This window comes from Ictalurus furcatus, chromosome 27 (genome assembly GCF_023375685.1).
Source record: "Ictalurus furcatus strain D&B chromosome 27, Billie_1.0, whole genome shotgun sequence".
In the NCBI taxonomy this organism is placed as follows: Eukaryota; Metazoa; Chordata; class Actinopteri; order Siluriformes; family Ictaluridae; genus Ictalurus; species Ictalurus furcatus.
In genome coordinates, this window is record NC_071281.1 from 11813946 (window position 1) to 11835840 (window position 21895).

The 21895-nt window shown below is 40.3% G+C and overlaps 1 protein-coding gene across 5 annotated transcripts in view; it reads left to right on the forward strand.

Annotated features, from left to right (window-relative positions):
• Positions 1-21895, forward strand: part of madd (MAP-kinase activating death domain) — a 60546-nt gene that overhangs the window by 25483 nt on the left and 13168 nt on the right. For 3 of the 5 annotated variants that reach the window (XM_053617282.1, XM_053617283.1, XM_053617284.1), the window contains exons 5-20: positions 661-970; positions 2427-2558; positions 2723-2836; positions 2959-3039; positions 5785-5957; positions 6361-6596; positions 6692-6851; positions 8129-8232; positions 8347-8552; positions 10249-10502; positions 10706-10845; positions 11062-11163; positions 17525-17633; positions 17789-17975; positions 18186-18336; positions 18774-18977. In XM_053617282.1, the coding sequence (XP_053473257.1) occupies positions 661-970; positions 2427-2558; positions 2723-2836; positions 2959-3039; positions 5785-5957; positions 6361-6596; positions 6692-6851; positions 8129-8232; positions 8347-8552; positions 10249-10502; positions 10706-10845; positions 11062-11163; positions 17525-17633; positions 17789-17975; positions 18186-18336; positions 18774-18977 (2663 nt within the window). Of the gene's footprint in view, positions 1-660; positions 971-2426; positions 2559-2722; positions 2837-2958; positions 3040-4828; positions 4886-5784; positions 5958-6360; positions 6597-6691; positions 6852-8128; positions 8233-8346; positions 8553-10248; positions 10503-10705; positions 10846-11061; positions 11164-12782; positions 12813-17524; positions 17634-17743; positions 17976-18185; positions 18337-18773; positions 18978-21895 lie in introns of all 5 variants that reach the window. The other 2 variants (XM_053617280.1, XM_053617281.1) reach the window with 2 other exon arrangements.

The window sequence follows — 21895 nt, forward strand, 5'->3', positions numbered from 1 at the left end:
ATTGGTGGCCTAATCCTCACTCTTAGCTGCCAGATGCCACTGAGTTTTGTGTTCTTTCTGATTTCCAGCTACTTCAACGGATTACTAAAATGGCATAGCGGACCTCGTGATCATACTCAAATGCCACATTTTGGGACAGTAGTGTTGTTTAGAACAGTAAACCTGACTAGCCGTACGTGGCCCATGTCAAGCAGAGAGATAGAAGGAGGAAGAATGAAGGATGATTTGAGGATGGGTAAAGTAGTCTCGAGGATGCCAGGTTGTCACAAGTCATTGTGACTAACGATCCTATTCTTAGACCTGCTTACTGCAGTGTCATCACCTTCCCAGGATCTTGGGAGTAAACACACTTGTGAATTGTGGGTAGAGTAGGCAGTGATGGGTGATGATGAAACAATGCCCCTGTCATCATAGCAGGTACACACAAACCTAGCACGTGCAGTGCTGTTGATTATGTGTGGATTATAATGATGTCCAGAATTGATCCAGATGAACAAGAATCATATCTGAGGGACTCCACGATGAAGCGCCATTTTGTTTGATATGTATCAGATGTAATGTTTGCACAGTGACTTTGGATTTTGAATTCTGCATGTCATTTTACTGACAGTAATACTCATCCTCAAGATATTTACGCATGTACGTGTGTTTATCCTCCAGGGACACCATGTGGCGCATGTTGGCCGGCGCTCTTTCCGTCGAGGAGAAGGAGAAAGGTACTCAGCTACTCCATGACCTGAGGGAAATTGAATCGTGGGTGTACAGGCTGCTGCACTCGCCGGTGCCTGTAGCAGGCGTGCGACGTGTCGACGTGGAAGTGCTGCCTCCAGATTTGCAGCCGGCGCTTACTTTCGCTGTACCCGACTCGTCTCGTTTCTGTCTCGTGGACTTCCCACTGCATCTGCCCTTGGAGCTGCTGGGGGTGGACGCTTGCCTGCAGGTGCTCAGCTGCATCCTGCTTGAACACAAGGTATGAAGTTGCCCACAAGCTATTCTCTAGCTTCATAGCCGTGTTCTCAGGCTCTTTTCAAACTCAGAAACTGTGTTTCTGTTCAGTTTTTCCTGTCAACAACAACAGGTTCTTAAGAAGACTGGGTTATTGTGACCTTTTGTATGTTACCTTTTTAATTTGGGTCACCTTTTTGTTTCAAGGCACATAGGGTGGGTTTCACCAATAAGGATTAAATTAAGCACAGTTGAGAGCTAATCTAAGATTTGTCGATCTGGGCTTTATTTTAAATCGAGTTGTGTTGCCCCACTTCATTTTAAACACAGATTAACAAATCGGGGATTAGAATTCTAACCTGCGATTAAAACCTCCATTTACAATTCATTTTCTCCATCATGATGAATTCGTCATCGACAGCATTGCGGCAGTGCACGTGGAGTTCATAAACGTGGAAATGTATGAATTCTCCAGTGTAACTAAACAGCAACAAATGTAAGGGATCGTGAACTTCAAACTTTGGATTAAAAAAAAAAAATTCAACTTCAAGTTATTAACCGCTCATTCGCATAACCGATACAGGTTGAGAAAATGAAAAAAATTCAAATAAAAAAAATAAAAGATCTGAGTTTAAAGTGATGGAGCAACAAGATTATAGTTAATCCAGCTTTATTTTGAAATTAAATCCAGGATTAACATGATGGTTTAAATGTAAGCCTGCTTGTTTTTAAACAAGGTTTAAAGTTTGGTGCAACAGAATTATTAGATAAACCTTGATTTAATCTAGATTTAAGCTTAATCCTTATTGGAGCAACCCACCCATAGACTCTAGGTTTACGGATTTACGGACAGTTTGAGCTTTGGAAAGCTTCGGGTTTTAAAAAAAATCTACGTAATCATGTTTAAAGAAATAAATAAATAAAATTGACTGGAAAAGCGAAACCGAATCAAATGTTTCTACATAAAAAGACTCGTGTATGACGTATGGAGAAGATTGCGTGCCAACGCAAAAGCAGTCACACCGATCAAATAACACATGAAAAACAACACACAAACAGCGTTGCTTTTTATTTGTGACGTGCAAATCAAACCATTCCACACTGAAAAGCAAAACCAGTGCATTTCTCTTGCATTGCTTGAGCCCTTTTAATGAAAAACAATGAGTTTGGGATTTCTTTCTTAAGAGTACAACGCTGATCTTGTGTCAGATCTGAATATGATCCACCTTTTAAAAGCAATCCACACCCCATTTCACTCTGTGATTCATTTAAGATAGAAAAGCAAACCCATCGGTGAAAAAGCCTGAAATACAATACCCAAACTGTATCGCTTTTCATTAGTGACCTGTGGAAGACGAAAGCAGAACCTTTATCGCATTGCTTTTAAGTCACACGATCTCTGCAGTGAAGAGCAATCCTAAGGAATGGCTTTTTAGGAATTAAAAATGAATTCTCACTCTTATCCTCTCTGCTGTTTGTAGGTGGTACTTCAATCTCGGGATTACAACGCTCTCTCCATGAGCGTGATGGCTTTTGTGGCCATGATCTATCCTCTGGAGTACATGTTCCCGGTCATCCCTCTACTGCCCACCTGCATGGCTTCAGCCGAACAGGTATCATACAGTACATGCAGTAAAAAAGTAATAAACCACCAGTACCTGACTTCACGTGTGTGTGTGTGTGTGTGTGTGTGTGTGTGAGAGAGAGAAACAGCAGCCAGTCTCCATCTCTGCATTTTATATCATCTCTTTCTCTCCCTGTCTCTTCTGCTTTCCAGCTCCTGCTAGCACCGACTCCATACATCATCGGCGTGCCCGCCAGCTTCTTCCTGTATAAATCCGACTTTAAGATGCCTGACGATGTTTGGCTGGTGGATCTCGACTGCAGCAAGGTCAGTAATCTGTATCTGATAAGTGAGTCAGTCAGTCTGACGGCGTGGTAAACAAAAAAAAAACCTGCTTATCCATCTGCTGTTTTAATTACATATTACCAGCATATGTTATTTGTTCACAGGTAATTGTGCCCAAGAATGCAGAAATACTCCCGCCTTTGCCTGAACCAGAAGCGACAGAGCTGAAGAAACACCTGAAGCAGGTAAAATGAGCACAATAAGCTATTTGCTTTCCACCGATTAGATTGATATAATGTGTTTAAGCATACTTTTCTTATGATTTATAGCTGATGCTTAATATTTTTTCACGTTTTTGTTGTTGTTGTTTTTGCAGTAACACTTTTTGTTTTAACTAGGGCGCTTTCACACCTATTTTATTTAGTGCCGACCAGTTATTTCTAGAGCACGTGGATAAAAACACACGTTTATTTTGTTTAATGTAACTTGAATCCATTTTGAATAATCATTGCAATGAACAATAGAAATGGGTCTAAACTAGCTCATATGTCCATGTTTCGAAAAGCCCAAAATTGCTATTAACGCTAAGCTATGGGTAATATTGGTACACTTTCGATGACTACAGCATTCTTTTCTTTAATAATAAACGCACTTACTTGACCTGCAGATGTAAAAGGACGACGTAAAATCCCATCCCACCACGTTTCTGACCAATCAATAAACACCCACAAATAATTGTGCTCTAAATCATTGCAGTGTGAAGTAAACTGAGCCACATACAGGTACAGGGTCACAGAAATCCAACTCTAATACAGACTTAAGCAAACAAACTAGGTGTGAAAACAGCCTTAGAGTCTGTTCCATATCGTAATGTGCAACTTATGTTACCTGTTTTGTTGTAATGTGGTATAATAAATGCATTTTTTCCCCCCCTTTCCTCTTTTTTTGTTCTAGCTTTTGGAGGTAATACGACTTCTGGGGCCAGATGTGCTAAAGTTTAAGTGTTGTAAAGTAACTAACTGCAACCCTAAAGTAAAACGCTTAACCTGAATTAGATCACAATCCAGAACTGAGGTCTGATTCAGAACCGAGCTGCCGCAAATATATTATCAAAAGTATTCTGGAAATACTCCAAACTGATTATGATCACATTAATACTTCTTTACTATTGAATGATTCCCACAATCGTCATAACCAAGGAATGACCTAATTCACATGTTCTCATCCTGCAGATCCTAACCCAAAATGCTTATATACACATATCGATATCAGTGATGAATCATAAATCATGATTCTGCAATCACCGATGCAATCTGAATCAGACCCAATACAGAGTTAAAACCCCCAGATCATCACTTTGATATTCCCCATTTTGCTAAATGTGTGTGTTCATCCTTGTGAACAGCTTTGAGAAGTGTGTCTTTTTATGTTTAAAAAAAAAAAACAAAAAAAAGGTAGTTTGTTTTCTTGTCACACTCGGGCAATAGACACTTAGTACATGTTTAATTTTGATGCAAAAAAATGCTATGATGCAATTAAGAAAATAAATAGATTGCACTCTTAGAGTAATAATTACATTTCTATATATTTGCTGTATTTTTTTTTTCCCTACCAACACCGATTCCTCTGCTTTCTCTTCATCTCTACCCATTCATCAGTTCAGACCTGTAGCAGAGTTATCACTTTGATAACTGGATGGTCTTTTGTTATTAATTGGCTGTCCTGTCTGTCTGTATGTGATGCAAAGCTTCTGTGTTCTCTCATACAGTGTTAACGTCCTTGTGTGTTACCTTTCTTTTTCCTTTTTTGTTTTTATTATTCTACTCTTGTATAAAAAGTGCGTTTTGTATCCTTTTTTTTTTTCCTCGTCTCTTGTTCTTTCACAGTCTGTCTCTATTTAGACCTGATCACCCACTGTCTCTGTTCTCATGCTTTTAGTCTCTTAAGACTGTCACATGGCCTACCGATCCGTACCAGCACTCGGCTGGGGTCGGTAATCATGTGACGCATCCTCTGTTTGGTCTTGTGTTCCAGTGTCTGGTTAGGTTGACTGCGATCACCCAAAAGCAGATCTTCGCCTCCGACACAAAGGTTCCTAAATCTCTGCTTCTGGAACGTGCCATGCTTCCTATCTGCACGGAATCTTTGTTGTTGTTTTTTTTCCTCTGCGTACATACACTGCCCACATATTGCACACTTTAGCACAGATGCGCACAGCTGTCTGCATTCTGTTTTTGTCCGTCTTACTTGTGCACAATCATACACAGCACATCAAATTAATGTGATCATCTGCTATTCACAGAGTTTGGCTTGAGCATGCCTGGATCCCCCAGCACTCATGTTTCATTGCGTTAGCCAGCGGTTGTCACCCTAAACGAGCAGATTGAAAATCAAATGGATTCTGTGTTTGACTTGGCGCTGCGGCCAGCCTGATTGTTAATAGTGCGTAAAGGTGCTGGAATGCCAGCTGTTTCGGTGGGATGTTGAGCGTGCAATAGCAGTATTCCCAGAGTGCTTTATAAATAGCTCGGTGTGATGAACCCACCCTTTTCTAACATTTTTTAACCCTTTAACCCACTAAAATCTGCAGCTCATTTCAGGCAATTAGACTCGAGGTTAAGATAATAACCTTGATGATTTATATGACCTTTTGATCCAGTGAACTAAAACAAATTCCTTTCAAACCATGGCCAGTACTTTTGGGGTCACAGCCTTGATATTGTAAGCATCCCTGCATTATATGTGGCTTAGTGTGTATGAAACATTGCCTGAAGTGAGAATGCTTGCCCTTGCCCTTTTGCCCTTATAGCTTTGAGCTCAGACGTTATTATCAGCTGTGTGTGTGTGTGTGTGTGTGTGTGTGTGTGTGTGTGTGTGTGTGTGTGTGTATATATTGTTATATATATTTTTTAATATATATTCATTCTCTCCTCTTTCACCCTCAACCTCTCTCCACCCTTCTCTCTCTCCTTCAATTCATTTCTCCACAGGCTTTGGCCAGTATGAGTCTGAACACTCAGCCTATTCTAAACCTGGAGAAGTTCCAGGAGGGTCAAGATCTGCCTCTTCTGCCCCCAGGCCGTGATAAGTCCTCCCCCTCCTCCACCGAGTTTAACCCTCTTATTTATGGAAATGATGTCGACTCTGTGGACGTGGCCACAAGGTCAGTTTTGTCAGAATTTGATCCCAGGCTCAAAAACGGTTCGGTTCAAGAAATGTGAAGGCTGTGTGCAAAGTTTTGCATACCCTTAGGAATAAATGAAGATGACATGGTCATTTATTTTATACCAAAAGATTACTACAAGCAAGAAAAATGTGTGTGCGTGTTTTTAAAATATCTTGAACCAAACAGTTTTTGAGCTCATTTTAAAACAAAGTTTTGGCCTGGGATCTCTTTGTGAATATGATATAAACATTCTCTAATAATTTCTCCCAACATGGGCTTGGCAAAACGTTGCCTTTTTTTTTCCTGTAGGATTTTCAGACTGTTTTCAGTTAATTGTTATAGAATTCTGTTGAGCAATTGTAAAACATAGTGTTAATTCTCCTTATTTTCATTGCTTCAGGGTGGCAATGGTGAGATTCTTCAACTCTCCAAACGTACTGCAGGGCTTTCAGATGCACACACGGACACTGCGACTCTTCCCACGACCCGTGGTAGCCTTTCAAGCCATGTCTTTCCTGGCATCACGTCCACGGCGCACCAGCTTTGCTGAGAAGCTCTCGCACACACAGGCTGTGGAATATTATGGGGAGTGGGCCCTAAACCCTACGAACCTGGCCTTCCAAAGGATTCATAATAGTAAGAGGACACACAGTACCAGTGGAAACAAACTTTAAGAAATTTTGGCTGCATGTTTTAGACTTAACATGCGTGTCTGTGTTTGTGTGTTTCAGATGTGTATGACCCCTCCTTGATAGGTGATAAGGCTAAGTGGTATGCTCATCAGTTGCAGCCTGTGTTTTATCGCGTGTACGATGGAAACTCGCAGCTTGCAGAGGCTATAAGTGGACCAATAGAGGATGACTGTAATGATTCGGACCCTACAGATGACAGGTAGGAAACGCATACGGTTCAGAGTTTCCATTAGTCGCTAAATACCCGTTTTTGAACGTTAAAATTTCAAAATGTCCGATAAAATCAAAAACTGACGGACGCAATGTCCAGTAAAAATATGAAGACGATGCAGACATACATTAGACAAAGTACGTTCGCAGTTGCACCTAAATATAAGGTCTCTGGGTCTGCGCAAATATTTATTTTCACATGCTTCTCCTGTAACTCTGATTCGCTCGCATTATTCAAGTCATTCAACCACACACACACGCACATGTCTTTGTGCTGGTCGTCTCTCTCTGTCTCTCTCTCTGTCTCTCTCTCTCACTTGCTTGTTACAGGAGGCACTGAAAGTAAAGACAGACACACACAAGTAGCTCAGGCTTATCCAACACAGATCAGAATCACGTGTTACCTGCCGATTCAACCCGCCTCCTCTCCACCCACAGCTGACTCTCGACCACGCCCCCCACCGCCACAATCACATATACTACGCATAGTCCAAAATGTTACAGTTCAAGATAAACGCTGAAATGAGACGACTGATTCTTTTTTTTTTTCCCCCCAGTTTGTCCAGTAAACGTTATCCTTCGTTGGCCGGCACCAACATTTCTTAAAAAAAAATTCATATAAATGCTAATCATATTCAGTTTGGGTGGTTAGACTTGTGCGTGACTCATCCAGGGGGCTGCTTTAGAGGATTGATGAACTAATGAGGCACCTCAGAAAAGTCTTCCAGTCACCCAGAGTTAAACTGCAGTCACGGTTGAAATATGCACGACTCCGAAAGCTTGGCAGCAAAGCAAGCACATTCTCTGTTTTACTGCAGTTAGCATTTTAACCATGACTGATTTGCATTTTTTCCACATTAATATAAGGGTATTAAATCAAGTTCTACATATACACAACGTTTTGTACGTTGGAAATTTGTTGCCAACTTATGTTAATTAACCTTTCTCATTTGGCTCTTGGTAAACTTTCCATCCATAAACAGAATCACAAAAGATAGTTGTACCGTCTAATTCAGCCTGTCGACTGGCAGTGTACCATCCTGCCTCTTTTTATGGAATATTTTATAGTCGTTTTGATGTATTAAATAAAACCTCATGCCTGCACAATGCTACAATGGCTTCGTTAATTTAGAATTTCCTGTTCTGCAGTTATAGCAGATGTTCACCAGAGTTAAACCTGATGAAGTCTTGTTTTTTTCCTCCAGGATAATTTCCCATTCTATTAGCTGAATGTTTACTAATGAACATGCTGTGTGTTTGTTACAGTGGAAGTGACAGCGAGGCATACGACGATTCCAGCTCTTCTTACTCGTCACTGGGAGATTTTGTGAATGAAATGATCAAAGGGGATATCCAGGGCGACACACCAAGTTAGTTATGCTTCCTCCTCGCTGACTTTTTTTTTCATTCTTGCCTTTTATCTTTTTTGTTTGTTTTGTTTCCTCCTAATTAGAACGCTCTGCATTTTTCCGGGTCTCTCACAGATGTCGATCCCTTGACACACGCAGCACTGGAGGATGCCAGTGAAGTAGAAATCCATGAATTCCAGGAGTATAAGGGTGAGGAGAGCGAGGAGCGCGGGTCTGAGGTCGAGGGACCTGCCGAAGCCACAGATGGCCAGCCGCACCGCTCCAGTTCCAGCACCACAGCCAGCTCCAGCCCCAGCACCATCATCCAGGGCGTGAATCATGTCAGTACTCTTATCTGTTATTGAGTCAGAATGCTGTTATCAGTATTGTCACAGCAACACTAAAAAAGGCATTTAAAGAAAAGGCATAGTTGTGAAAAAGCCTACATGGTTAGCTTGAGCTCATGCCAGTCTTTGTGCATGTGCACTTGGCAGGCAGTATTACACTTGCACAAGTGATGGCACCCCTAACATTTAATACAATTCATTTATCTAGTCTGCTTTATGTGCCAGTCCTATTTTTTTGATCAAGCACGCAACGTTCGAGAAAAGGCTATCTGTTTCATCAGTATGACCTCATTATGATTCTTTAAGTTAACGACAGTTCCTTGTGCTAAAAGAAACACGCGTATATTCCCGTCAGTAGCGTTTTCAACGTAAATTCGTATGCGAAAGGCTTTGGAAGTAGCTTACGGTGATTTATTCAATTACTCAAAAGCAGTCATTTCTATTTGAATAATGTGCAGTTTGTTGTTGGCTGGAATCGTTCGGAAGTTTCAGTAGACTCCACGCGTCCTCGATCTCCTGTGAGCTGTCAAATCAAATTGGAACTGTTTGTTGAACCGAATCAGATTGAGACTGTAAGAGCACCATTTAAATGGCAATTTCAGTTCACTAAGGCTTGAAAGGATTGCTGTTTATCCATTTTGTAATCGAATAGGTGGGGGTGGAGTTTAAGAAATGAGAATTTAGAGGCCGGATGTGTGTGATTACGCATCGTTGTTGTAGGCTATTCAGTAATTGTCGTCATCCAAGTGCAATGAAGGATAATCCATAACCAGGAAATAAGGAAAGAAATATGTAGAAGACTTCTATAAGACTTGGAATTGAACATACAAATGCATTAGCGGTCAAAAGTTTAGACACTCATTCTTTATTTTTTTGCTTTTTCCCCACATTTTAGAATAATAATAAAGTCATCAAAAGTAACACAAGTGGAACTATGGGAATTATGTTGTGATAAAAAAAATCTAAAATAAACCAAAATAATTTAATATTTTAGCATCTTCAAAGTAAACACGATTTTTGCCTAGAATTTCCAGAAATGTTTTCTCGACATTTTCTCAACCGATTTCTTGAGGAATTTCCCTGAGATGTTTTTTAAACAGTATTAAAGGAGTTCACACCTACAATGGACACTTATCGGCTGCTTTTCGGAATATTTCGCTCCAAGTCATCCGTTTAAAGAAATATATTTTTTTTGTAAGTAAAGTTTTCTAATGAAAGAAATGAATATGTTGGCATGATTTATATTTTTGTCTATAACACCGATTTCAAACATTTAATCATACACCTTCAGATCAAAAGGTTTTTAACATCATGAGAAACATCAGTCGAGTGTCCCCAAACTTTTGACCGGTAGGGTATATAACCAGACAGTGAGAAAGACGAGGGGCGATGCCGTTTAAATACACAAAGCAACAAGGGGAAACGATGTCCAGGTAAACGCAATTAAAAATAATTAAATAAATTTTCATTTCCTGAAAAAATCTGAAGCAAAAACAACAAACCGGTTGAGCCGAGACACGAAGCAGGAAGGACAAGATGACAGTATGACGGCGATATTTTTCACATTAGTATATATTTTAGTGTGTAGATATCTTTTTTTGGAATCATTATAAGCATTAGTTAATTACAATTTAAGGAACCAATTAAATGTGTTTTGTTTTTTTGTTTGTTTTTGTTTTCTTCTGAAAAGGAGCCGTTAGAGCCTGTCGAGATTGAGGCGTCAGCTAGTGCGGCTCTACAGAACTCTGTCCCTGGATTATGTCTCCCGCCGTTCACTCGATCCAGCCCAGAGCCGCCGCCTACGGACTCGACGAGTAAGAAGCGAGAGTACGATAACCCGTATTTTGAGCCGCAGTACGGCTTCCCTGCAGAAGAAGAGGCCGACAGTGAAGAGCAAGAGGAGAGCTACACACCACGCTTCCACCAAAATATCAACGGAAACAAGTATGTTTGTCTCTCAGGCTCTGACTCAGAGTTTATGGCTAAAAAAAAAAAAAAAAAAAAAAAGTTCATAAGGCACTGCTTTTCACAGTGTGGAAATCAATGACTCGTGGAGCTGTTACATTTTTAACCTTGCCAAGCTTTAAAACATCGACGCAGTATGTTTGTACACATACGTACTCAGTCTGGTGTGTGTGTGTGTGTAGGCCATCTCGCCCGTTGAGACCCAGCAGCCTGAAACTTCCAGGCGAGTGTGATGGAGAAGGAGACTCTAAGAACAGTTCTCCCAACTCCACCATCTCCAACAACAGCGGTGATGGCTTCGGAGGACTCATGTCTTTTGCAAGCAAGTGGCCTTCTCTTATTACGCTCTTTAGGAGCTCGAAACTGATCGTATTCAATGAGAAAATCCATCCTGAACAACTTTCATATTAATCTTTATAAATCAGATGCGATTTGCAGTGGTGTCCAAATCCATTTCTTTTTGTAACGACATTCTGAGTCGAACGTATCAATAAATCTTTGCCTTAAGAATATATATTCTGCGTTCTGTGTTTTGTAGGTAATTTGTATAAGAACCACGGCACCAGCTTTAGTCTGTCCAGCCTGGCTCTTTCTAACAAAGCGGCCAGAGAGAAGAATACTCCTTTCCCAAGTCTTAAAGGTATAGTAGAGCTTCCTCTACCTCCTCACTGTTCTTGATCTCTCCTTCCTTTATCCTCTCCCTCATCCAACCATTTTTCTTGTCTCCACCTCAGCCTGTCTTTTTCTACACGTCTCCTCTGCCTTTCCCTCTGCTTAAAGTCTGCCTGTCTATCTCTCTGTCTCGATCTGTCCATCTATCTAGCTCTTTTTTTTTCTTTCTTATTATGCTTCAATTCTCTTTGCTTGTTTACACCCTGTAGAGTTGGACTTCTCTGTGATTTTAACGATAATAAATAAAAGTAGTCAAAGACACAAAATGGTCGTCAGTATTCGAGTTAAAAAAAAAAAAAAAGATATGCTTCACTGGACACAGATCTGGAGTCCAGGTTACCAGAACTTAATTTTTTTTTCTCTTTTTTTCTTTTGTTTTCCTACCTGTTTTTATTGTATTATCTTAAATGATTTCGGTTTTGTTTTTTTTTGTTTTTTTGTTTGTTTTTTTTTGTTTGTGTTTTTTTTTCCAAAAAAGAATATTTAAATTTTGATTTAAAAGAAGAAGCAGATCAAGGTTGGTAAGAATGTTGCTTGATTTCTTGCTTGATTTCCTGCTTGATCCTCCCCCTACTCTCTCAATCAGTATGTTCACATGGACAACAATAATCCAATATTAACCCGATTAAGACGATACTCTGATTAAGAAACTAGCATGTAAACAGCAATTTTTTATTACCTTAATCCGATTAAAGTCATACTCGAAGTAAACACAAATGGAATTAAGACGTGTGGAGTATTCCTGTTTTAGTCGCATTATGGAAGTGCATTACAGACATGTACACACCTTAATCACACGATTAACGTCGTGTGGGAGTTCTCGCCCTATTTTGTAACAGGACACGTACACACACGGCAGTGCTCAACCGTTTAACGGCAAACCAGAGAGCACGGCTGCGTCCCAAACCGCGTACTTACCTACTATATAGTAGGCAAAATACACGTATATAGTAGGAGAAATACATGCATCTCAGCTACTATATAGTTGGTAAGTACGTGGTTTGGGACGCAGCCCACGGCTTCAAGCAGTCGTCTATTTATTACAAATAATTAACTGCACTTGAAGCGTTCGTAAAAATTTTAAATAAAAACACCCTAAACTGTATACGGTACCATAACGAAGACGAACTGTACGTCGATACGTGAAATCCTGGAGGGACGTCGGACAGCGTGGCACGGTGACGTAATGACGTGTGCCGTTAATCTAATTATGTTCTATATCACGTAAAACAGGAACATGAAAGGAGTTTTCTAAAAGTGACTCGTGTAAACACCTTAATCACATTATTATCTTACTCAGAATAAGGTCAGTAATTAGATTACTGCTGTCTATGTAAACGTAGTCGATGTTGATTGGACTGTGAGGTACTACCGTGGAAGTGATCCATGAGCTAAATGCACTCCTTTTTTTTTCTCAATCTATTAGAAAGTTGTCTTTCCTAGAAAAATGGGGGCATTTATACACGCATTTATAAAAATGCGTGTTTGTCACTTTCCTGCCTAGCACCATATATCATATGTATGTTTTTGGTTTTTTTTTGCTTTTTGTCGGTTTATGATTTTGGATGACTTGTTTTTATCGTTCAGATGGTGGTGATGAGAGTCCTGACAGTCCTGGTATGTTTTTTATAGCTGTAGCCTCCCCTGAACTAGTGCTGGTTTGCTGTGTTTTTCATAACCATAGCCCCTTTATCTCTGACAGAATGAGAATCCTTCCTTCCTTTTTACTCCAAACTATTGGATTATTGATTAGTCCAAGGATTTACCTTTTTATGTGTGGTCAAGCGTATTTCCATAGTGCTGATCTCTTTTTTTTTTTTTTTTTTTTTTTCTTTTTTCTTTTTTTCTTCCATAAACTCTGTGTGTAATACTGACACACACTGTGAAAGATCATTTTCGAATTTCACGTTTTCAGACTTCCTATGACTCTCCTTGTGGTGTGTCCCATGTATGTGTTTTCTACAGAGTTGTGGCGGTTTCATCACAGTTCTACTTTTATTCATTTCCATTCAATTTTAGTTGTGTAGCGCTTTTAACACTAGAAATTGTCAGAAAGTACTCCAGACATCGATCCAGATCCTAATAAGCAAAGCCAGATGCGACAGTGACGAGGAAAAACTCCGTGAGAAGACACGATGAAGAAAACCCGAGGGCAACCAGACTCAAAAAGGAACCCATCCTCTTTTGGGTGATGTTGGATTCTAAATTATTACAGCAGGCAGGTTACGGAAGGGAAGGGAATCTGTACTAAACGTATTAAACGCGTATGTAATGTTTTTCGGAAGTGCAAGTCTGTACTCTATCTCGGTGAGATTATCTACAGCAGCAAGAAGCAGGAACTGCCGGAAAATTCATTAGGTTGTAAGAGCCAGCATTACAGTAACCAGAATCTCATTCGGTATGCACAGCAGAAAGAGAGAATAGGTTGTTGGGTATGATACTATACGTGAAAAAGGATGAGTTTATTGTGTAATTTGCTCTATATTGTAGTGGAATATGAGCAACTGTAAACTCTGGGCTTGGAACATTAAGTTCAGCAAGAATTAGGTTTGACCTTCGCTGCACTGCTGTTACGGCACAGAGGAGAAGACCGAGCATTGTAGCTCAGCAGAGCCAGATGATGAACAAGCCCTCTAAGTTTCAGAGCTTGGCTAATTTAAGAGAGTTATTCTCATGCCATCCGAGAAGAAAGCGAGGGAAAAGTACATGTTTGCTGTTATGCTTCACCTTGTATTTTTCAGTAGAAAGACCGTAAAACTGTGTCCAGTGGATTAGACCTTATCTGTACAGCTCTACAGTGTAACTTCTCTTGTACCCGTTATAAGTCTCTTTAGATGCACATTAAGGTTAAAAAAAAAAAATCTGTCAATTTATAGCATCTGCAATCTTCTGTCTCTTCTCTTTCATCTGTCCTTCTCTTACACACACGTGTACACACACACACACACACACACACACACACACACACACACACACACACACACACCTTTTCTTTCTCACTCTCTAGCTTGTTTTCTCTGCTGGTTGTCTCCGCTCCGCTCTGTCCATATGTCTGGTGTTTGTGCTTGTGGGTTGATGTTTGGACTGGTTCTGTCTGGGCCGGTGTTGCTCTCTGTCCCTCTTTAACCCCCCTTTTTGCACTAATTCTGGCTTCTGTGTCCAGTATTTGGGCTAAATTCTCTAATGGAGATTATAACAGAGGTCGGCCCGGGGAGCGGAGAAGGTGGGTTCCGCCCTTTGCTGCGTGAGCTGCATGCTTCTCCAAAGCCAGTCAACTACATCTCCCAGCATCCTCTTCTTCCACCATTGCTTTTTGTCATGCCGCTGAGAGTCACCTGGTCTTTTGTCAGTGTGGTTTATACCATCTTTGGCTCCACTTTCTATTAAGTATTTAAATATTCTGTCCTTAATTGCCAAAGTATGTAAGTACTGTGGAATTCTTACGCATGTACAAATTGTGTACTTACCTTTACGTAGTTACGAGGAAATAATGAGTTTCTGATTACATATAATAATCGTAATAGCAACAAAGTACATGGTCAGCTTTTGATGTAGTTTAATGGTGTTTCACATATTCTCTACATCGCTGTACTAATGTACTTATCGTTTACGTCCTCTTGGTCTTTGTCCTCTTGGCACATCATCATTCCTCTTAAATTAGACAAGAATTTTGCACTTACTATTAAAGTGTCCTTACACATGCACATCTTTCTACATAAGTGATTTACACTTTTGCACATATGAATGACACTGTACTTAAACTCTTGGCCAATTATTGAAATACATTAAGAACACTTAATATTTAGTGCAGCCAGTTAATGTGCTCATTCATGTCATAAATCCACGGGGGGGGCGGGATAAAAAAAAAAATGTGTGTGTGTGTGTGTGTGTGTGTGTGTGTGTGTGTGTGTATATATATATATATATATATATATATATATATATATATATATAATAATATGGGTTGGGCCCATTACCTTAGAGTAAAGGAAACGGTGTTATTTTAATTTGATTTATATTTTAATTTACTAAGTTCTTAGCTTGATAAATATAACAACAGTGAGTTGACAGATTAATTTTTTTGTGATCAATTGTTTTTTTTTATTGGTTTTATACAAAGGTCAGTTACAGATTCTTCACATGAAACATAACAAAGAACTGACCCTCCATCCACCCCACCACCATCACTATCACCACCCCCACAATGAAGGGTTGACAGATTAATTGAGTCTGAAGGCACAAGCATGCTTGTGTTTATTTTCTATTTAAAGTACATATTTTCTGACTAAGGTTGTCTTTTTCCAACAAGTCCTGTCTCTCCAGTAGGGTAAAACGGAGGAATGTAGGATTTTATTTATTTATTTATTTTATTTTTTGGGGGGTAGTTGTGTTGTATTTGATTTATTTATGGCAGGAGAAGTGAAGGGAAGAAATAATTTGTCATCAATTTATTATTTAATTATTTATTCATGTATTTATTTAGCTATTTATCATGGTATTATATTTCCTTGTTTTCTGGTTGCAAGCCCGTTAGGCAGGTACCTTTTTATATCAACCAATGGAGAGATAAAATCTAATACATTTATGATGGTCTCACTGAAATGGCTGCACCGCTAAGACATCAGAAATAAAATACAGATGTGCATACTTGCGTACTACCTAATTTGCGTACTAACTTGCGTACTTACCTATGTCAGATAAAATATCTATTCATAGGCAGAACTTGGTCTCTGTTGCCCCAGAGGATGTTAAATAGGAGGGGGGGAAAACGATTTAAACCTTCAGTACTTGCTTGTTAATTCAGAAAGCTCTATCTCTTGCAATTGCATTCAGGCATTCTGGCCATTGATGTGTTTTGGGATGTGGCTTTGGAGGGAATACTGAAGGAAGAGTCTGTGTTTTGCTTCATCTAACATATGCTGACTATAACTTTAAGCTTTAGCTTTGAAAAGGCTTATTAAAGATGATGCTTTACTAAAAGATATTAAGTAAACATGTAAAATGTTTAGCAAGCATGACAACAGTTCAGATGGTCCAGTCATCTAAAAAAAAAAAACAAATAAATGTTTCTTTTTATTTATTCCACTCCAGCCACCTCCTGATGGAACGCAAATCAATCCCTCCTATCCCTGTAGCTATTATTTTTGTATGTACCTGTAATATTTTCTTAAATTCTCTAATTTGATTGTATTTCTCAGGATAAAAACAAATTAGTAATTTAAAGCACAGTGACCAAGCAAACGCGTCCAGTATGCTCCGCTGTTAATGAATATGGCCTTTCTTTGTTCTGTCAGTTTCGTATCTGACCTCCTGCTCCTGCGTTAATGTAACCACCTTGACTCCCATAGACTCCCACAACCTTTTTTTGGTAGGTCCTGATGCACACCTCTAGTGCAGTACCAAGATTCAGTACTGCATCGTTGGAGGCTTTTGAACCATTTAATTTCAAAAGCCATTCATCCTTCCTTTTTGATGGGTATAAAGGATTTTCCTGTTTCGTAAAGAACGGGCGTCCTGTATATACATTTCCACTAAAGGGTATTTACATACAGCCATAGCATGAGGTGTGTCCATACATTTTTATATATATATGTGTGTGTGTGTGTGTGTGTGTGTGTGTGTGTGTGTGTGTGTGTGTATAAAATGTATATTAATAAATTGGGCCCAACCCAACATGTGATCTACCCACACATCAACAATGACAGTATAACGCATGTGAAAGGGCAATTAAACACCACCAAAAAAAAAAATGTGTGGTTTGATCATGTGAACTTTTTCCAAGCTATTTTTTCTACTATTTTGTTTGTTGTCTCTGCATGAGTCATATGACTTGTCACATGACATATTGTTGCCATGCAGTCTTTTTCTCACTCACTTGATCCTTTCTCCACTCATTCTTCTCATTTTGTTTACTGTATGTGTGAAAGTGAAAGTCATAGCCATATCTGTAGTCTGTTTTCCATTGTCCTGCTCACCTTGCGTCTGTTATACCAGCTATGACCATACTGGCTCTACTGCAGTGTGCAACATGGATTTGACTTTATAGAAGTGCAAACTTGCAAACGTCTGTGCTTTAATGCTTAAAGCGGTGTTTTCTCTGAGTGCAGTGTTCTATAAAAAATTTTTTTAAAAGCGTGTATACATGTGCACATGGTGTGATATTTGCATTGTTTACAGTTTCAGTGAATGGATTTTGTGTTTTGGCCACACATAGTAATGATGTATTTGATATGTCTTTGAATAGGGTGTGTGTGTGTGTGTGTGTGTGTGTTTGTAATTCTGTGTGTGCTTGATCAATACACAGTGGTGATGAACTGTGCTTTTCTCAGGCTCCCGTGCTCCTCGAGCACTGGTGGATCAAAAGTCCTCTGTGATTAAGCACAGTCCCACTGTAAAGAGAGAGCCACCTTCGCCCCAAGGCCGAGCCAACAACACCAGGTAACATGCTTTACACGTGACTCACCAGGCCATCTCTGAACAAGCCTGTGTTCTATAATAAATGCCACCAAACTGCTGAATTAACTGTACAACAACCTTAAACCTAAAAGCTATCTGAGAGAACAGGGCTTGGACGCTCTCGTCCGTGTGTGCAGTGAAAATCAGCATTTCCTAAAGGACGTGGTGCTGAGCGTGTTGGATGGCCAGGGTGTCGGTTGGCTCAACATGAAGAAGGTGCGCCGCCTGCTGGAAAACGAGCAGCTGCGCGTCTTCATGCTTAGCAAGCTCAACCGAGCCGTCCAGTCAGAAGAGGACGCTCGGCAAGAAGTCATCAGAGACGTGGTGAGCCACCTAGTCTGGGAGGGAGAGTTATGTGAGACAGTTAATCGAGACAAAAGGAAAGAATCTTGAATCTATACAGTGTTAAGATACATGAGTGAAGTAAATCTTTCCACCTAGGCTTTATATGATCACTTAAGTGTATATATACGTGTGTGTGTGTGTGTGTGTGTGTGTGTGTGTGTGTGTGTGTGTGCGCATCTGTTTTTATAGGAGATTAACCGAAAAGTCTATAAAGGCATGTTGGACCTGCTGAAATGCACAGTTTCCAGTCTGGAGCACTCCTACACTAATGCAGGCCTGGGTGGCATGGCCAGTGTGTTCAGCCTGTTAGAAATTGCACGGACCCACTACCAAACCAAAGGTAACGTGCAAGAAGCATTGTTAACTATTAGTTGAGTTTCAAAACCAGACACTCTTGCTATAGAAAATATTTCCTCAAAACTGATGAGTGGTTGAATATTTAGGTATCACTAAATAAATAATGCTTAATGGATTATTTTGGCCTTAAGAATGGTTAATTTAAGAAAATCAGCTGCAGCAGCATCATAATGCTAATTCTGAAATTTCACAGGGGCTTCTCCCTCAACATCTGAGCTTGGTTCTTTCCTGCTGGTTTTTCTGTTCCTTCGTGTAATCGCTTAACAACTGCTCCTCTTTTACAGCAATTAATCAAGTCAATCTCTTTAAATCCACCACCTGTCTCTCTTTCTTTTTTTCTTGTTTCCTCCTTCTGATCTTTGTTCCTTGTCGATGTTTTTGTATGTATGTCATTTCACATGACGCCTCCTTATGGCACAGAGCCAGAGAAGCGAAAGCGGAGTCCCATGGACGGGGCGAGCAGTCCGGGTAGTAAGGAGAGCCCGTCTGTGCGCCTTGAGAGTGCCAGAGCGGCAGGCGTGCTCCTGATGCCCAGAATTCAGCTGCCACCCCCTCCCTCTGGGAAAGGGGCACATCAGTTTGACACCCGGAGTCTGAACGAAGAGAATTTTATTGCTTCTATTGGTGTGTAAACCTCAGCCCCTGCATGTGCCTCTCCCTGCTTGTTAGACCACCTGACCTGAAGGGACTATGTCAGTCTTTTTGTTTGGGGCTTAAGTCAAATCCTCTATTCCACTAAGTGTCTGCACCAAGATTTTACCAAGCGTTGATTTCAGTAAATCATTCCTCATTTTTGGAATACATTCTAGGAGGCAATCGTTGAACTTGTTCTAAAATCACTGGCTGGTGCAGACTCATTACTGGATTATTGGAGCTATCAATGCCCGGTGCGTGTGAACTCACCACTGGAATGTTAAGAATGTGTTGGTTTTCGACTCCCTGTTTGCCAGATTCCCCCTGAACCCACTGGTTGCATGTTAGAGTAAGTTTCCTTTAAGCCACCAACCTGCCGCTGTGTGTCATGGAAAGCTAGGACTCTGGCAGTCTTGGGCTGTACCACTGCTCTCTCTGAAAAAGGCTGTCTCGCCTTCCCAGCATGAATTATAGAACACTCCTCCCCTGTAAACAGCCCGAGGATTAGCATTGGATTAGAGCTGCTTGGGCACGGTTTGAGGCCACAATTTGGTGTTCATATCCGGGTCTGCGTACAGGGGAAAGTTCCCTACTCCCTAACCTTTCCTTGTCTGTTCTTTGGTAAAGTTGCACCTTCAATTCTACAGAATGTCTTTGAGATTGCACTTCTTCCTGCTTCTGCAGCATCCCATTTCACCCAGCAGCTGTGAGGCTGGCCTCTCATCCCCATCCCATGCCTTTCACTCTGCCCGGGCCTCCACCATGACCCTGGAAAACCACAGCCTGCCAAAGTCGACTCTGTCTGTGGGCATCACAAAAAAAAAAACCTAATTAAAATATGGAGACTGTCCTTATGACAGCAGATGTGTAACTGTCTTTCCAGGATCAGGGTTGTAGAGCTCAGGATGCTTTGTAATGTCACCTCTCTGGCTATGATGTCATTTACATAACAGCATTTACTTTACTAGCATACAGTTGAGTATAGCTACGTGTGAACATTACAAAATTTCCTCATCTTGGAAAGTGACATTTGCATTGTTAAGGGTTATTTAAAAAATCACATCATACTCTTTTTCTTTTTGTTTGTTTGTTTCGTTTTGATTTTGAAAACAAAAATGCTCATCCTCCATATCTGACAATTCAATCAGCTCTCTGACTCTCTCTATGTCTTTCTCTCCTTGCTTGCAATGCATCTTGGGTAGAATTGTGGAGCAAGCACCGGGATAACAGAAAGCAAAAAGCTATGGAAAAAGAACAGAGTAAGATCACCTCCCTAAGCACCCAATTAGACTTTCCCAACCTGCAAACTCTTTATTAAATCCTGTTTTACAGTTAGGAAACCCTAGCACTCGGTCCCCATTATTTCTCTCCTCAGAAAAACCTTCTACTGACACATGGCCCAAAATGGAAATGCCTCGAATGGTGTATGCCCTAGAAATTTTTGGTTTCATTTTGTGTTGGACGTTTTCTTAAGATTAACTGGTTTCTATTGTAATATTTGCCTGTGCAGTTTTGTAAAAAGTTAGGTTTTAAGCACAGCTTCTTGAGTGGTTCTTTGTAGTAGTGGGAGGTAGGACCGTAAATGATAGTTAAAATGATCATGGTATCAGGATACATCATGGTAGACTGTAATGTCCCTACAAAGACTTCACAAAGACTTGAATTTATTCTTGGTATTCTTTGGTTTCCTGTTGAACAAATAACAAAGCCAAAGTGACCTTCATATTAATGATGTCCTTTTAAATGTATTTTCTCGTTGAATGCCCAGACGTATGGCGAATTTAAGTTTGCTACATAGTTCTTTTCTAAAAGGCGTCTAAGACCGATATGTTTTGTTTAATATAAACGAGCAACCAGTGTATCTAGGCGCACAAACTTTTAGTCACACCGTGTAAAACACAAATGTCCGAGACTATAAAACCAAGTCTTTGGAACAAGGTTGGTCATTTTCTGGTGATCTCTGATGACTTTTTTTCTTCTTCAGTGTCGGCGCACTTACACACGGTGTAATCTCGTGCTGCTCGTTTGCAAAACCGAGATCACCATCATATTGGCACATTAATGGCAGCCAAGCTTCGTCCCCACTCCTGTGTCTGACTGACTGGTTGTGTGTTTGCCTGCATGTACTGTATGACTGCTTTTGTCTGTGTGAACCTGTGATAAGGTAGCAATATGGCGAACAAACCGGTCTTGTGAAAATTCCTTCCTTTATGGCTCTGGTATGGATAGGTGCTAGATTGGGTGCTTGGTATATTCAGTATTGCGTGTTTCGACCTGCACAGTGGCACTGGTGTAGAAAAATCAAAGATAGATCTGTATAGTAGGAATAACTAGTACAAATGTGGCCAAATTTAATGTTAATAACATGGTGGAAGGTGGACACCTCTGGCCCTTATTCGTCAAACTTGCACAGATTTGAGCGCGCTGAATGACCTACGAAGGAATCTGCGTCTTTATGAAACACGAGCACATGAGCGCCGATTTGACACAAATGATCTAGTCAGCTTCACCTGCACGGAAACAGTCCCTTATTTATTTGTTCTATTTATCATGTCAACACACCCCACTATCCCTTTCTGTACTTTTTAACGTACTTACATGAAACACACCCTTAACTACTTACAACATTTGGTGTAATTATTGACGATTATATACATGCAAATCAAGTATTTTCAGGCTTTTCTTCTCAAATTTACGAGCACACGGGTATGCCGACGATCAAACCGATAAATAAAAACCCTCTCTGTGGAATCTGTGTGCAATCATGATAAGATTTGACCATGTGCAACACTGATGAATAAGAGCTAGTATTTTCCATTACCCTGATTAAAAGTTGTGGGAACACTATTGCCAGGCAACAGCGATGTATAGAAGCCAGCTCATGTGCAAGGTGAGCTATAGTGACGTAG